Raw genomic sequence first — 17,499 nt, forward strand, 5'->3', positions numbered from 1 at the left:
CATAGTGTCTTTTATTTACTGCATCATTTTCTTGCCTGCAAAGCCACCTCTATCATATATTAAATGTGTCTCTCTCTTGATATACACGTTCCTGAACACTGTACACTGTGTTTTGGCCTATTTGCCTGCCACTTGTAATTAGTAAATTATTTTAATTTCTAGAGCTTTATAAAAATTTGCAATATCAAATAAAGTAAGTCCCCCCATCTCTTACTTCTTTTGCAAAATTGTCTTGACTATTCTGGGTGTTTCTTTTTTCCACATGAATTTTAAAATCAGTTTATTAAGTCCCATGAACAATTTAAAAGTTTTGATTGGAACACTACTAAATACTAAAAATGCTAAATTTATAAATTAATTTGGATGGAAGTGATGATTTAAAATTTGATTATTCCTTCCTGTGAAGTCATTCATCTACATTAGATATTTTTCCTAATGCTATTTGATTTTATCTTTCAAAATAATTTTAATATTTTCACCATATAGACAGTATATATTTTTTGTATAATCTGTACATTTTTTCCTATTTCCTTCCATTTGCTTTCAGACTTTTCATAATTATGCTTTAAGTATATCTATTATAAGCAATTTACAGCTATGTTTTGTGGAGTATCTTTTAAGTCCAATCTGCAAATCTCAAAATTTTAAACAAATTTCATACATTTACAATGATTTTCATTACTGATTAAGTTAACCTTTCTTTCATCTCGTTTAACTGTCCTTTTTATTTCCATCGTTTTATGTCTTTTTCTGACCATTACTGATTTATTTTCATTTTTTTTTTTGTCCTCTAATGGTCCTAATGTTTTATATTTTCAATCCTTTTAATGGTTACCCTTACACTTTTAAGACACATGCTTAACTTTATAGCTTTTACTAATGTCTAAAAGGAAGGGGGGGAATGCGAGTGTCAGGTAAGTGCTTTATTTTTTGAGTTCTATCAGAGATGATAATGTCATCAGAATATAATTTGCAAAGTGTTTTTAAACCTAACAATTATGCCAGGAGTTACATCTTTCAATGTAAAGATATTTTAGTTTTATGAAATTTTCTTCAGTTATGCCTTTGATCATTACTTCTCCTACCACTGTTTTCTCTTGTCTTCTACACACACACACACACACACACACACACACACACACACACACATACACAAACCCTGAAAACCCTATAATTCTCAGGCTGAAATCTCTATCCTTTGTCCTTTGTGTCTATCACTGTCTCTCTCATTATATTTATTACATCACTGTGAAGCGTTTACTCTTTTTTAATTATACTTTAAGTTCTGGGATACATGTGCAGAATGTGCAGGTCTGTTACACAGGTATACACATGCCATGGTAGTTTGCTGCACCCATCAAATCATCATCTACATTAGGTATTTTTCCTAATGCTATCCCTCCCCTAGCCTCCCACCCTCTGACAGGCCTCAGCGTATGATGTTTACTTCTATGTTCTCATTGTTCAGCTCCCACTTATGAGTGAGAAAATGTGGTGTTTGGTTTTCTGTTCCTGTGTTAGTTTGCTGAGAATGATGGTTTCCAGCTTCATTCATGTCCCTGCAAAGGACATAATCTCATCCTTTTTTATGGCTGCATGGTATTCCATGGTGTATATGTGCCACATTTTCTTTATCCAGTCTTATCATTGATGGGCATTTGGGTTGGTTCCACGTCTTTACTATTGTGAATAGTGCTGCAATAAACATGTGTGCATTTGTCTTTACAGTCAAATGATTTATAATCCTTTGGGTACATACCCAGTAATGGGATTGCTGGGTCAAATGGTATTTCTGGTTGTAGATCCTTCAGGAATCACCATACTGTCTTCCACAATGGTTGAACTAATTTACACTCCCACCAACAAAGTAAAGGCCTTCCTATTTCTCCACATCCTCTCCACCATCTGTTGTTTTCTGACTTTTTAATGATCACCATTCTAACTGGTGTGAGATGATATCTCTCATTGTGGTTTTGATTTGCATTTCTCTAATGACCAGTGATGATGATCTTTTTTTCATACATTTGTTGGCTGCATAAATGTCTTCATTTGAGAAGTGTCTGTTCATATCCTTTGCCCACTTTTTGATGGGGTTGTTTTTTTCTTGTAAATTTGTTTAAGTTCTTTGTAGATTCTGGATATTAGCCCTTTGCCAGACGGATAGACTGCAAAAATCTTCTCCCATTCTGTAGGCTGCCTGTTCACTCTGATGACAGTTTCTTTTGCTCTGCAGAAGCTCTTCAGTGTGATTAGATCCCATTTGTCAATTTTGGCTTTTGTTGCCATTGCTTTTGGTGTTCTAGTCACGAAGTCTTTGCCCATGCCTATGTCCTGAATGGTTTTGAATAGGTTTTCTTTTACGGTTTTTATGGTTTTAGGTCTTACCTTAAAGTCTTTAATCCATCTTGAGTTAATTTCTGTATAAGGTATAAGGAAGGGGTCCAGTTTCAGTTTTCTGCATATGGCTATCCAGTTTTCCCAACACCATTTATTAAATAGAGAATCCTTTCCCCATTGCTTGTTTTTGTCAGGTTTGTCAAAGATCAGATGGTTGTAGATGTGTGGGTTGTTTCTGAGGCCTCTGTTCTGTTACATTGGAAGATCTGTCTATGTATCTGTTTTGGTACCAGTACCATGCTATTTTGGTTACTGTAGCCTTGTAGAATAGTTTGAAGTCAGGTAGCGTGATGCCTCCAACTTTGTTCTTTTTGCTTAGGATTGTCTTGGCTATACAGGCTTTTTGGTTCCATATAAAATTTAAAGTTTTTTTCTAATTCTGTGAAGAAAGTCAATGGTAGCTCGATGGGGACAGCACTGAATCTATAAATTACTTTGGGCAGTATGGCCATTTTCACGATATTGATTCTTCCTATTCATCAGCATGGATGTTTTCCATTTGTTTGTGTCCTTTCTTATTTCCTTGAGGAGTGGTTTGCAGTTCTCCTTGAAGAGGTCTTTCACATCCCTTGTAAGTTATATTCCTAGGTATTTTATTCTCTTTGTAGCTATGGTGAATGGGATTTCACTTATGATTTGGCTCTCTGTTTGTCTCTATTTGTCTAGGAATGCTTATGATTTTTGCACAATGATTTTGTATCCTGAAACTTTGCTGAAGTTGCTTATCAGCTTAAGGAGATTTTGGGCTGAGACGATGGGGTTTTCTAAATATACAATCATGTCATCTACAAACAGAGACAATTTGACTTTCTCTCTTCCTATCTGAATATCCTTTATTTCTTTCTCTTGCCTGATTGCCTCGGCCAGAATTTCCAATACTATGTTGGACAGGAGTGGGGAGAGAGGGCATCCTTGTCTTGTGCTGGTTTTCAAAGGGAATGCTTCCAGCTTTTGCCCATTCAGTATGATGTTGGCTATAGGTTTCTCATAAATAGCCATTATTTTGAGATACGTTCCATCAATACCTAGTTTATTGAGAGTTTTTAGCACGAAGAGGTGTTGAATTTTGTCGAAGGCCTTCTCTGCATCTATTGAGATAATCATGGTTTTTTTCATAGGTTCTGTTTGTGTGATGGATTAGTTTTATTGATTTGCGTAGGTTGAACCAGCCTTGCATCCCAGGGATGAAGCTGATTTGATCATGGTGGATAAGCTTTTTGATGTGCTGCTGGATTTGGTTTGCCAGTATTTTATTGAGGATTTTTGCCTCAATTTTCATCAAGGATATTGTCTTGAAATTTTTTTTTTGTTGTGTCTCTGAAAGGTTGTGGTATCAGGGTGATGGCTGGCCTCATAAAATGAGTTAGAGAGGAGTCTCTCTTTTTCTATTGTTTGGAATAGTTGCAGAAGGAAGGGTACTAGCTTCTCTTTGTATCTCTGGTAGAATTTGGCTGTGAATCCATTTGGTCCTGGGCTTTCTTTGTTTGGTAGGCTATTAATTACTGCCTCAATTTCAGAACTTGTTATTGGTGAATCTGACAATTATGTGTCTTGGGATTGCACTTCTCGAGGAGTATCTTTGTGGTGTTCTCTGAATTTCCTGAATTTGAATGTTGGCCTGTCTTGCTAGGTTGGGGAAGTTCTTCTGGATAATATCCTGAAGAGTGTTTTTCCACTTGGTTCCATTCTCCCCATCACTTTTAGGTACACCAATCAAACATAGGTTTGGTCTTTTCACATAGTCCCACATTTCTTAGAGGCTTTGTTCATTCCTTTTCTTTCTTTTTTCTCTAATCTTGTCGTCATGCTTTATTTCTTTAAGTTGATCTTCAATCCCTGATATCCTTTCTTCTACTTGATCGATTTGGCTATTGATACTTGTGTACGCTTCATGAAGTTCTCATGCTGTGCTTTTCGGCTCTGTCAGGTCATTTATGTTCTTCTCTTAACTGGTTATTCTAGTTAGCAATTCCTCTAACCTTTTTTCAAGGTTCTTAGCTTCCTTGCATTGGGTTAGAACACGCTCCTTTAGCTCTGAGAAGTTTGTTATTATGCACCTTCTGAAATCTACTTCTGTCAATTCGTCAAACTCATTCTCTGTCCAGTTTTGTTCCCTTGCTGGCAAGGAGTTGTAATCCTTTGAGGGAGAAGGGACATTTTGGTTTTTGGAATTTTCAGCCTTTTTGCGCTGGTTTTTCCTCATCTTTGTTGATTTATCTACCTTTGGTCTTTGATGTTGGTAAGTTTAAGATGGTGTTTCTGTGTGGATGCCCTTTTTGTTGATGTTGATGCTATTCCTTTCTGTTTGTTAGTTTTCCTTCTAACAGTCAGGCTGCAGGTCTGCTGGAGTTTGCTGGAGGTCCACTCCAGACCCTGTTTGCCTGGGTATCACCAGCAGAGGCTGAAGAACAGCAAAGATTACTGCCTGTTCCTTCCTCTGGATGCTTCATCCCAGAAGGGGCACCCGCCAGATGCCAGCCAGAGCTCTCCTACATGAGGAGTCTGTCGACCCCTGCTGGGAGGTGTCTCCCAGTAAGGATACATGGGGGTCAGGGATCCATTTGAGGAGGCAGTCTGTCCCTTAGCAGAACTTGAGCACTGTGCTAGGAGATCTGCTGCTCTCTTCAGAGCCGGCAGGCAGGAATGTTTAAGTCTGCTGAAGCTGCACCCACAGCCGCTCCTTTACCCAGGTGCTCTGTCACAGGGAGATGGGAGTTTCATCTATAAGCCCCTGACTGAGGCTGCAGCCTTTCTTTCAGAGATGCCCTACCCAGAGAGGAGAAATCCAGAGAGGCAGTCTGGCTGGGCTCTGTGGGGATGGGATCTGCTGAGCTAGACCACTTGGCTCCCTGGCTTCAGCCCCCTTTCCAGGGGAGTGAACGGTTCTGTCTCGCTGGCATTTCAGGTGCCACTGGGGTATGAAAAAAAACTCCTGTAGCTAGCTCGGTATCTGCCCAAACAGCTGGCCAGTTTTGTGCTGGAAACCCAAGGCCCTGGTGGTATAGGCACCCACGGGAATCTCCTGGTCTGTGGGTTGTGAATACTGTGGGAAAAGCATAGTATCTGGGCTGAAATGCACGGTCCCTCACGGCACCATACCTCATGGCTTCCCGTGGCTAGGGGAGGGAGTTTCCTGACCCTTTCCGCTTCTGGGTAAGGCAACGCCACACCCTGCTTCAGCTCACTCTCTGTGGGCTACACCCATGGTCTAACCAATCCCAATGAGATGAGCTGGTACCTCTGTTGGAAATGCAGAAATCACCTCCCTTCTGTGTTGATCTTGCTGGGAGCTGCAGATTGGAGCTGTTTCTATTCGGCCTTTTTTTTTTTTTTGAGACAGGGTTTCACTCTTGTTGCCCAGGCTGGAGTGCAGTGATGTGATCTCGGCTTGCTGCAACCTCCACCTCCCAGGTTCAAGCAATTCTCCTAAAGCATTTATTCTTAAGCAAATAAATGAATTTTGATTTTAAATACAAGAAGTAGGGAGAAGAACAGATATAAAAATTGATATTAATAAATTAGATACCAATAAAAGAGTAGAACTGTCATGATACATCCAACAATGGAATACGATTTTTCTATTAATTTCTCTGTCCTAGAGTAACCAAAGAAAAAAAATTATCTGCTCCCAAACACACCCAGCATGCAGAGGTGGGATGGATATAGGTTACCGGTTACAGTTCTCCCTTGGTATCCATGGGGGATTGGTTCCAGGAGCCCCATGAATACCAAAATGCAAAGATATTCAAGTCCCTCATATAAAATCGTATAATATTTGCATATAACCTACACAAATCTTCCTATATACTTTAAATCATTTCTAGATTACTTATAATGCCAATACAATGTAAGTGCAATGCAAATATACTAAGTTTTTTTAATTTGTATTTTTCCCCAAATATTTTCAAGCCATAGTTGGTTGAGTCCAGGGATACACAACCTACAGATATGAAAGGCTGACTGTATACAAATTCCCATTGAAACTGAGAGAAAGTGGAAGGTAAAAAGGAGTTTATTAGTCCATAACAGTCTTGAAATTTGTTTTGGCAAATGGTGGATTTTTCTTAGGATTCAAGGCCAAGGAATAATTCTCTGTGGGTCTAAGATCTACTCTCTTAATCATTGTTCCTTTTTCATGTAAGTTACCACTTATTTGCAGCTGAGTTCTTTTATCAGCCTGCTTCTGGCTACAGCTTCCTTTTATTTTGTACTCTCTCTGTCCTTTTCAGTCCAAGCTGGCAATGTTTCTACTGATGCAATCTTCTCAAGAAACTTGCAGGTCTTAAATATATTTTATTGGGTTTTACTCCATTAGACAAAAGTCACACTCACAAATCTTTTTTCGGATAACCCTTTCTCTATTTTGGCTCCTGCTGAAATGCCTGTGGGATGATACTTTTAAAAACTTTCTAGATGCTCTGGTTTCTTGAAAAGATCTGTGGAGTACACTGTTAATCTCTTAAAAAGGGCCCTCTGTGTGACTGAATGCTCTGACCTTTTGGTCTTTAAGGGGTTTTTAGTGAAAAATTATACAGGTGCACTCTCACATTTTTCTCTGTGCCACACTTTTAGAAACAATCTCTCTTTCGCCAGCTGCATCACAGTAGGAATTCCCCAAATTGTCAAGTTCTGGTTCCTTTAAAACTTCTTCACTCAATTTCTCTCTCCTCTTGCATTTTATTATAAAGCAGCAAGAAGAATTGGTTCGCACCTTCAATACTTTCCTTGGAAATCTCTTCAGCTAAATACCCAAGTTAATCACTTACATACTGTATAGGGGACAATTCTGTTAAGCATTCTGTTCTCCCACTATACAACAGAACCACTTTCTCCAGCCTCTCCCTAGCAAAAGACTTAAGTACTGAGTCCTACAAACAGCTTGTTTTGGGCAATATGTGCTTTTCTATCATACTCCTTCATATTAGGTTTACTGAGGATCCTTCGTATTCTACTGAGGATCATCTTCAGTTCCCAACTAATTTGGGAACTGAAATACATCTGGCAAAATGCCTTCACCAAGGTAAGTGTCTGATTAATTAACAAGGAATAGGTATGTGCACATCAAAGGGTAGATACCTTGGGGCCCATCTTAGACTTCTGCCTACCACAGGTATATGTTTAGGAGTAAAATTGCTGGGTCATGGAGGATGTGAATACTGCCCAAGAAACTTCTGAAATGACTGCAACACTTAAAACTCATATAGTAAGTTATGAGAAGCTCCGGCTGCATCACAATCTAACTAACATTTTAGCCATTCTGATGAGTAGTTGTCGTTTTAGTCTGCATTTTCCTGATGACTGACTTGTGCCTTCTTTAAAAAAAAAACAAACTCAATTATTTCATCATATGTTTTCATATAAACCTCTAAAATAACATTCACTCATATTGTAATACACATTTGCATCTCTAATGTAAGCTATTCATGCATTAATAAAAAGCTCATCCTGTTTATTGGTTCATTGGCAGAGCTAAGTAGTTTTTTTCTTTTTTTTTTGAGATGGAGTCTCACTTTGCCGCCCAGGCTGGAGTGCAGTGGTGTGATCTCACCTCATTGCAACCACTGCTTCCCGGGTTCAAGCAATTCTCCCGCCTCAGCCTCCCGAGTAGCTGGGATTACAGGCACCCACTTCGACGCCTGGCTAATTTTTGTTATTTTTAGTAGAGACGGGGTTTCGCCATGTTGGCCAGTCTGGTCTTGAACTCCTGACCTCAGGTGATCTGCCCACCTTGGCCTCCCAAAGTGCTGGGATTACAGGCTTCAGCCACCGCACCCAGCCAAGCTAAGTACTCTTATATTCGCCTTTGGTTATATACCTCCTCCTTCCATATAATCTTTTAATGTCTTTTTATATAATCTTTTTATACCTTTAATACATTGTAAGGTCCTTTTGGAACTAGAACAGTCTCTTTAAATATATCTCCCCTTTTCCTTGACAGAAGAAATTCCTGTCAGGAAGTTGTAAAAGAGTGTTTTGCTGAGTACCAGCCCCTAAAAATCTATATAAGTATAACAAAGATTTTAAATTAACTGCACAAGTTAAACAAGGACAAAATTAATCACAATATTGAAACAAATTAAAAGATGCAAAATTGTAGGAGAAATTTTGACAAGGAAAAGGGTAAAGGTATTCAAAGAGACTCCTTACTATGGATAATTTTATTCTAGGAGGTGATCCAATACTGCCTGAACATCTTTCCTTTAACGGTTTCAAATTTATCAAATCATAACTGTCTTTCCTCTGAATATTAAGAGAATTTTTCTTTTATTTTAAAATTGTGCTTGAATACGTGATACTCTATACCTAGAATTTCCAAGATGACTCATCATTTCCATATCACCAACCAATTCTCTTTGTAGATCAGAATTAGGTCCAGGGTAGTAGATCCCCCCGTCTTCCCAACAGGATTGGGCACCATAACATGCCTATGTTCTAGTCCTTAATTTCATCCCATCAAATCACTCTCATTTCTAATGCCTGTACACTTTTCATTAAGCTGTTTTCAAAGAAAAGTATTTTGATAATATTATGCGACTACCAGAGAAACTATAATTCTGGGTCTTTGTTTCAACACTGTGATTAATTTTTTCCTTGTTCAACATGTACAATTAGTTAATTCAAAATCTTATTAAGACCTGTATAGATATTTTGGGGGCTGGTACTCAGCCAAACACTCTTTTACAACTGTCTAAGGTTATGTCCTATTTATGTGGATACTGAGCAAATTACAAGCTTTATAATAAATATGCAAAGCACAGTACTGTAATAAAATAAGGGTATAATGTAATAAATGAGTTTTTGTTTCTATATACATTTATTTATGATACTGGGAAAATCTGATGCTAGGGTGTCAACTCATTGCTACAGTACATTATAAGCACCAAATCTCCCCTCGCTATGCTGGAATCTGAACAGATTAACTTCATTTGTCATACAGTGTTTTTTTTCCATGAGAGGACTTTGAACATGAATTCTCCATTGATATTTAAGTTATAAAATCTTGATTATGAATGTATTTCATATAATAATTTTCCTTCCCTTTCATTACTTTAGAATGAAAGCACACTTATGTTATTCTCTAAACAATGATGCATCTATCATCAAATAATAAAAATCATATAGAAACTGTAAATCAGAGTATTAGAATAAAGAAAAAATATGTCTTTAGAAATATATTAACTTTAATAACAAGATTCAGCTTTTCAGGTGTTTAACATACTTACAGGGGAAAATATTCTATAAAATTTCATTAAGGGAAATTTTAACCCCTGAGAATAAATAATTATTTATGTGAAAAGGTTTTACAAACAATAAAGCATTATATAAATCAAGAGGTATAAATATTAGACAATAATATTAGGTCCTAAAAAAGTCCACATATAATTTAGTTTTCACTCTTAAAATGCTTCACATATCGTTAGTTATAAACTTATGCAAAAACTTAACGTGATTGAGAATACTGGTCATACTAACTCATGGTGATGAAAAAAGACTAGAAGACAGTTGTAGCTTCTTATCAACCCATGACTTGCTCCTATTTAAACTTCTTTAAAGGAAAAAACAACGTATAAGCTAAATGGAACATATTCCGATACTGCAACTTATCTATTTTACTTATCAAATTCTCAGTTTTTATGGGAGCAAAGAACCTCTCTTTTGCATGTATAAACCTAATGGCACATATTAACAAGGCTCACCAATATCAAGGAAGAGAAACAAAGGTGATATGTGTTTCCTAGAGCTGCTAAAACAAATCACCACAGCATGGGTGGCTTAAAACAACAGGAATTGATTCTCTCACAGTTCTGCAGGCTAGAAGTCTGAGATCAAGGTGTCAGCAGGGCGCTGCCCTCCCTGAGGGCTCTAGGGGAGAATCTGTTACATGCCTCTCCCCTGGTTGCTGGTATTGGCAGCTATCCTTTGCATTCCTTGGCTTATAGCTGCATCACTCAGTTTCTACCTCCTTCATCACGTGGTATTCTCTGAGTTTCTGTGTCTGTGTCTCTTCACCTCTTCTTATGTGGACACCAGCTTAGTCTCCACCTTAATAATCTCATATTAACTTGACTACATCTGCCAAGACCCCGTTTCTAACTAAGGTCACATTCATAGGTACCAGAGGTTAGGACTTCAAGATTATCTTTTTTGGGAAAACAATTCAATCTGTAACAGAGGATGGGTAAGTAATGTACACACCTCTAGTATTCTACTATGACATACTGCTGCTACCAATTCCTTTCAGGCTACAGAAGATAGAGATGCTGTAGCTACTACTATTGGCAAATTTGTCCCTGTGATAAAAATTATACAGCAGACAAATTCCTGAGCTGAATCTGGCAATTGGTATAATAAGCTACATGCTAATTAAGGAGGATATTTAAAATTGTATGTTTTTCCTCAACTTTCCAAGTATATTTACTTTTTCTTTTGTTTGCTGATTTAAAAAAATTCCATCTTGCATCCTGGTTGGTTTTAGCCTACTTGTCTTTTACAGCTGAATTGTGTGCTGCCCTCCTCAATTATATGGTGAAGTCCTAACCCCCAGTACCCAATGTGACAGTATTTGGAGATAGTGCCTTCAATTCAAACAAAAATTAGCCGGGCGTGGTGGTGGGCACCTGTAATCCCAGCTACTCGTGAGGCTCAGGAGAATCACTTGAACCCAGGAGGCAGAGGTTGCAGTGAGCCAAGATCACGCCACTGAACTCCAGCCTGGGCAACAGACCAAGATTCCCTCTCAAAAAAAAAAAAAAAGGCAGCTCAGCAAACCTCAAGCAGTATAAATATGAAGAAAATAATAGCTACGCATATCATTGTCGAAGTGCTAAAAACCAAAGATAAAGTGATAATTTTGAAAGCAGCCAGAGAAACAGGACTCATTTCACACACGGGAGTAAAAATTCAAATAACCACTAATTTCTCATACAAACAAAAAAGGAGGGCAGAAAATCGTGGAATAGCAACTTCAAAGTGTTGAAGGAAAACCACTGGTAGGTCATAAAACTCATAATCAGAAAGTCCACTACAAATGCTTCAAATTAATTACAAACTGTCATTTCATGTAATTTCAAAATCACCAAATACTATATTTCACTGATTCTAAATGCTATTGACTCTAGGGTATGCCATTATTTTTATTTAGTATTAATAAAATTCACAAAACATTTTCAATTAATCATAAGACACCATTCATTAATAAAAACATTGCAATTTCAGAGACGTAAAAATGTTAAAAGTACAAAATAAGTAAATGCTAAATAAAGTCAATAGTCCTCTTTCAAAAAGCCAAATCAAAATCCCAGCAAGCTATTGTGTGGATACTGACAAACTGATTCTAAAGTTTATATGAAAAGGCATAAAACCCACAATAGTCAAAATCATACTGAACAAGAAGACTAAAGTTGGAGGGCTGACACTACCCATCTTCAAGACTTGCTATAAAAATACAGTAATCAAGTCAATCAGTCATCCCTTCATATCTGTGGGGGACTGGTTACAGAAGCCCCTCAGATACCAAAATCCAATAACGCTCAAGTCCCTTATATAAAACTGTATCGTATCTGCATATAGCCTATGCACATCCTATGCACATTAAATAATCTCTTGATTACTCCTAATATTTAATACAATTTAAACGCTAAGTAAATGATTGTTATCTTGTATTTTTATTTTTATTATCTTTTTATTTTTCCCCCAAATATTTTCAGTCTGCTGATGGTTGAATCCAGATGTGGGTCCCATAGATACAAAAAGCTGATTGTATTAGAAAAATAACAGACAAATAGATCAATTGATCTATCTTAAACAGAATAGAGAACCAGAAACAGATCTACTTAAATACAGTAAATTGCTCTCTGATAAAGGAGCAAATACAATTCAATGGGAAACAGATAATCTTTTCAACAAATGGTGCTGGAACAACTGGACAATCATAAGCAAAAAAAAAAAAAAAAAGAAAAGAAAAAAACTCTAGACATAGAACTTACATATTTCAAAAAATTTAAATCAACATGGATCACAGACCTAAATGTAAAATGCAAAACTCTAAAACTTCTACAACATAACACAGGAGGAAATCTAGGTAGTGATGTTGAGTTTGGTGACGGATGCTTTAGATACAAACAGCAAAAGTGTAATCTCTGAAAGAAAAATTAATCAGCTAAACTTTATTAAATAGGAAATATCTGCTCTACAAAGACACTGTGCAGAGAATAAAAATAAAAGTCACAGACTAGGACAAGATATTTGTAAAATACCTATCTGGTAAAGGTACCCAAAACATACAAAGAATTATTAAAACTTATCAATAAGAAATAAACAGCCCAACTTAAAAATGGGCAAAAAATCTGGACAACTCATCAAAGCAGCACGTGAAACAAAGAAGAATATGAAAAGATAACCCATATTATGTGTCACTAGGGAACTGCAAATTAAAGTAACAATGAGGTAACACTACACACGTATTAAAATGGCTAACGTCCATAAACTGGCAATACCAAATGTTAGTAAGGATATGGAGCAAAAGGACCTCTTACTCAATACTAGTGGGAATGCAAAATAGTATAGCCATTAAGGAAGACAGCTTGGCAGTTTTCACAAAGCCAAAGATAGTCTAGCATATGATCCAGCAATAGCACTCCCAGGTATCCAACTGTGTTGAAAATGTACATCCACAAAAAAACTGCATGTGAATATTTATAACAGCTTTATTCATAATGGCCAAAAAAAGCAAAAACTAAGATATCCTTCAACAGGTGAATGGAAATACAAACTGTTACTGATAAAAAGAAATGATTTAGCAAGCCAGAAGACTAGTAACATTAAATGCATATTGCTCAGTGAAAGAAGATAGTCTAAAAAAGCTACATGCTATATGTATGATTCCAATTACAGTCATGTGTCACTTACAGATGGCTATGTTCTAAGAAACTCATCAGCAGGTGAGTTCAACATTGCGTGAACATCATAGAGCATAGGAACCTAGATGGTATAGCCTACTACACACCTAGGCTGTATAGTACAGCCTATTGCTCCTAAGCTACAAACCTGGAAAGCATGTTACTGTGTATTACATATTGAATACTGTAGGCAACTGTAACACAAAGGTTAAGTATCTGTGTATCTAAACATAAAAAGATACAGTAAAAATGTAGTATAAAAGATTAAAAAATAGTACACCTATAGAGGGCAGTTATCATGAATGGAGCTTGCAGGAATGGAAGTTGCTCTGGGTGAGTCTGTGAGTGGCAAGTGACTGTGAAGGCCTAGGACATTACTGTACCCTAGTGTAGACTTCATAAATACTGGACACTTAGTCCAGACTAAATTTATTTTAAAAAATTTCTTTCTTCAATAATAAATTAACCTCAGCTTACTGTAAACTTTTTTACTTCATAAACATTTTAAATGTTTTAACTTTTTGACCCTTTTATAATAACCCTTCACTTACAAACACAATGTAAAACTATACAAAAATATTTTTTCTTTATATCTTTATTCCATAAGCTTTTTTATATTTTTAATTTATTTTTACTTTTACTTTTTAAACTTTTTTTTTTTAAAAAAAACTAAGACACAATCACACACATTAGCCTAGGCCTACACAGGATCAGGATCATCAATCTCACCGTGCCTTCCACCTCTAGATCTTGTCCCACTGGAAGGTCTTCAGGGACAGTAACACACATGGAGCGATCATCTCCTGTGATAACAATGCTTTCTGGAATATTTCCTGAAGGACCTGCCTGAGGCTGTTTTTCTTAAATAAGTAGAAGGAATAAACTCTAAAATAATAAAATGTATATTCTAATAAATATACAAGACAGTAACATAGTCATTCGTTATCATTATCAAATATTATGTACTGTACACAATTATATGTGCTATACTTTTAGACAACTGGTAGCACAATAGGTTAGTTTATACTAGCATTACTACAAACACGTGAATAATGTATTGCACTAAGATGCTATGATGTTATGACAGCTATAACATCCCTAAGCTATAGGAGTATTTCAGCTCCATTATAATCTTTTGGGACCACCATCATATATACAATTGTCACTGAGTGTAACATCGTTATGCAACACATGGCTATATATATGACATTTCGGAAAAAGCAAAAACTACACAGACAGGAAACAGATCAGTGGCTGACAGGGGTTGAGGATTAGAGAAAGAGCATGGATAAACAGGTGACACATACTGGTTTTTAGGTCAGTAAAACTATTCCACATGATACTGTAATGGTAGATACATGACATTATGCATTTGTCAAAATACACAGAACTGTTCAACACAAATAGTGAACCTTATTATGTTATGAACATTAGTTAACAACAATGTATCAATTTTGGTTCATTAATTGTGACAAACTTAACACACTAATGCATGTTACTATCAGAGAACACCATGAATGGGGGGATTGAGTTGGGGGAATGAGGGTGGTATATGAGGTATATGGAAATTCTCTGTAGTATCTGCTCAATTATTCTATAAATCTAAAATTGTTCTAAAAATAAAGTCTGTTAATTTAAAAACTGTGCAAGTTAAAATTAAAGAAATGTGATATGGTTCCCTTTTTTGGATATCATAATACAGTAAGAGTTAGAAATAGAGAGACAGACCGAAGACTACAACTACAAACTTCAAGATATCCCATTTTCTGTTTAACAATCAAATACTTACTAAGTACCTACTATGTCAAAAAAGTCACCAGTCACCTCGTCATGACTTAGCTGTGATTGTACCGATTTTTCCTTAGATCTCCCAACTCTCTAGTCTCTATGCTTGCTTTTTACCCTTTGCCTTATTCCAAGTTTCGTTTCTCCCAAACCACGTTTCTCACTAATTCCATGAAATGTCATGAGAATCAAATAAGACAGTCTAAGATAAAGCCCTAGAACTCACAGGTTTCCTTCCTCTACTTCAAGTTCACACTTCTTACCTCTACTGTACAGTTGTTATAACTATATTGTTCTCACATTCTCTTCTCCCGCCTTTATTGTCAACAGGTTTTAATCAAAATTTTAGACATTAAAAACTAAAACTTGACTGGAAAAAAGTAGCCACTTAAGAAAACAAATCAACTTTTCCTTAGAAATTAAAATAAAAGTATCAAGTACTTCCCTTTTGGAATTCCTACAAGATTCAAAATTTTAAAAATTTCCTCAAAATATATATTAAAAAAGATTGTGCTTTTAATGCTAACTACATAAATATTATATACATACATATATACAACTACACATGTATATAAAATAAACAATATATGTCTCTAAAAACTATTGAGGGAAGGGACTATATCCTTACTCATATTTCATGCCAAAATAAGTTCCATATACATCAAAGATTAAGTATAAAAAATAAAACTTTAAGAGTACTACAAAGGCTAGGCTTGGTGGCTCATGCCTGTAATCCCAGCTCTTCAGGAGGCTGAGGCGGGCAGATCACTTTGAGGTCAGGAGTTCAAGACCAGCCTGGCCAACATGGCGAAACTCCGTTTCTACTAAAAATACAAAAATTAGCCGGGTGTTGTGGTGCATGCTGTAGTCCCAGCTACTCAGGTGGCTGAGGCACGAGAATCGCTTGAACCTGGGGGGCAGAGGTTGCAGTGAGCCCAGATTGTGCCACTGCACTCCAGCCTGGGCGACAGAGCAAGACTATGTCTCAGAAAAAAAAAAAAAAAAAAGAGTACTACAAAAACACATAGGGGACGATGGTTAAAAAATTGGGGTGAAAAAGTTTTTCCAATCAAAGCCCCAAATTCACAAGTCATATTAGAAGAGATTTCTATGACGAAGCTAACCTACTACTACAAATTTATCTTACGGATATACCCTTATATGTAGACAAAGACATATGTAACATAACATCACAACAGAGTAAAATGAACAGCAGGCTAAAAATCATTATGTGTCCACTGATGAGGACTGGCTGAATAAATTATGGCACTTATACAGAACAGAATATTATGCAGTTATGAAAATGATTCAGGAGATTTAAATGTGCTGATATGAAACAATCTATGGGATATGTTAAGTAAATACAAGTTCTAGAAAGAATATGTAATCGCTTCCCTTTTATGCAAAAAAAAGCAGGGGAGCTATACCGAGATTTTTTCTTTTATACATACACTGTAAATCCTTCCAGAAGGACACAAAAGAAATTTATGTGGTTGCCTGAAGAAAGTAAGATGGGTCTAAAAAAGAAGCAATCTTGCTTTTACTGTATATCCTTTGAAGTTTCTGAATCAGTTTTTAGATTGTGCATAAGGTCCATCACACACAAAAAATCAAAGACTGAAATTCAAGAAAATATAATAGTAAACATCCTATACATAAGATAACTGGGAGAATTCTTACCTTTCTCTGCAAAATTTAAGCGAATGTAGTATGGCAGGCCTCTTCTGACGTAAATTCCATAAGTGTAAGGTGTCATCAGCCAAGGCACTCACAAGAGCTCCCTTAAAAATCAAGTATAACACATTTCATATATATTTTATAAACATGAATTCTACACAATAGTTGCCAGAAATATCTCCTTCCCAAATTTCAAAACTTTCTACCAACAGATTTAGATCTAAGAAACATTTGCCTCACTCAAATTCAAAATAGCAGATGTAAAAAGTGTACATGTATTACATGTATGTAAATATGTTAACTTCTTCAATAATTTAAAGTATAATTTAGTATCTTATAAGCCAAAAGTATACTAGAATATAGTGGAATAGTATGGTTAAGATCTAGTTATTTAAAATTAGAGGTCAGACTGTAAGTTACTTTGTAACTATTATACATACTTCCTTGATTAGCAGAGCAAAATATGGTATGAAGTAACCTCCTCATTTCATTTGGCTTAAGACAAATTCTTATGGAAGTACTATACCCAGATCATAATTCTACTACTAGAATGGTACGGGAAATAAACATAGCATTTGGCACACTGTAACCTCCATGTCTGAAGGTTTGAAATCTGACTAATTTAGAATGTTAAAATATCTGATACAACTAAATGTTATTATTTATAGGGAAGAAAAGGCCTGGCAGTATTTGAGAATCATTTATGTGGCTCATTCTCACCCAAACCCAACAAATCAGAATT

The 17,499-nt window shown here is 36.2% G+C and overlaps 1 protein-coding gene across 2 annotated transcripts in view; it reads right to left on the reverse strand.

Moving 5' to 3' along the window:
• LOC116463139 (syntaxin-binding protein 5) overlaps window positions 1–17,499 on the reverse strand; it is a 185,724-nt gene that overhangs the window by 132,512 nt on the left and 35,713 nt on the right. For both annotated transcript variants that reach the window (XM_032146104.2, XM_032146103.2), the window contains exon 4: window positions 16,761–16,861. In XM_032146104.2, coding sequence (XP_032001995.1) covers window positions 16,761–16,861 — 101 coding nt within the window. The remainder of the gene's footprint in view (window positions 1–16,760; window positions 16,862–17,499) is intronic.

Source organism: Hylobates moloch, unplaced genomic scaffold, assembly GCF_009828535.3.
Source record: "Hylobates moloch isolate HMO894 unplaced genomic scaffold, HMol_V3 SCAFFOLD_26, whole genome shotgun sequence".
NCBI classification, from domain to species: Eukaryota; Metazoa; Chordata; class Mammalia; order Primates; family Hylobatidae; genus Hylobates; species Hylobates moloch.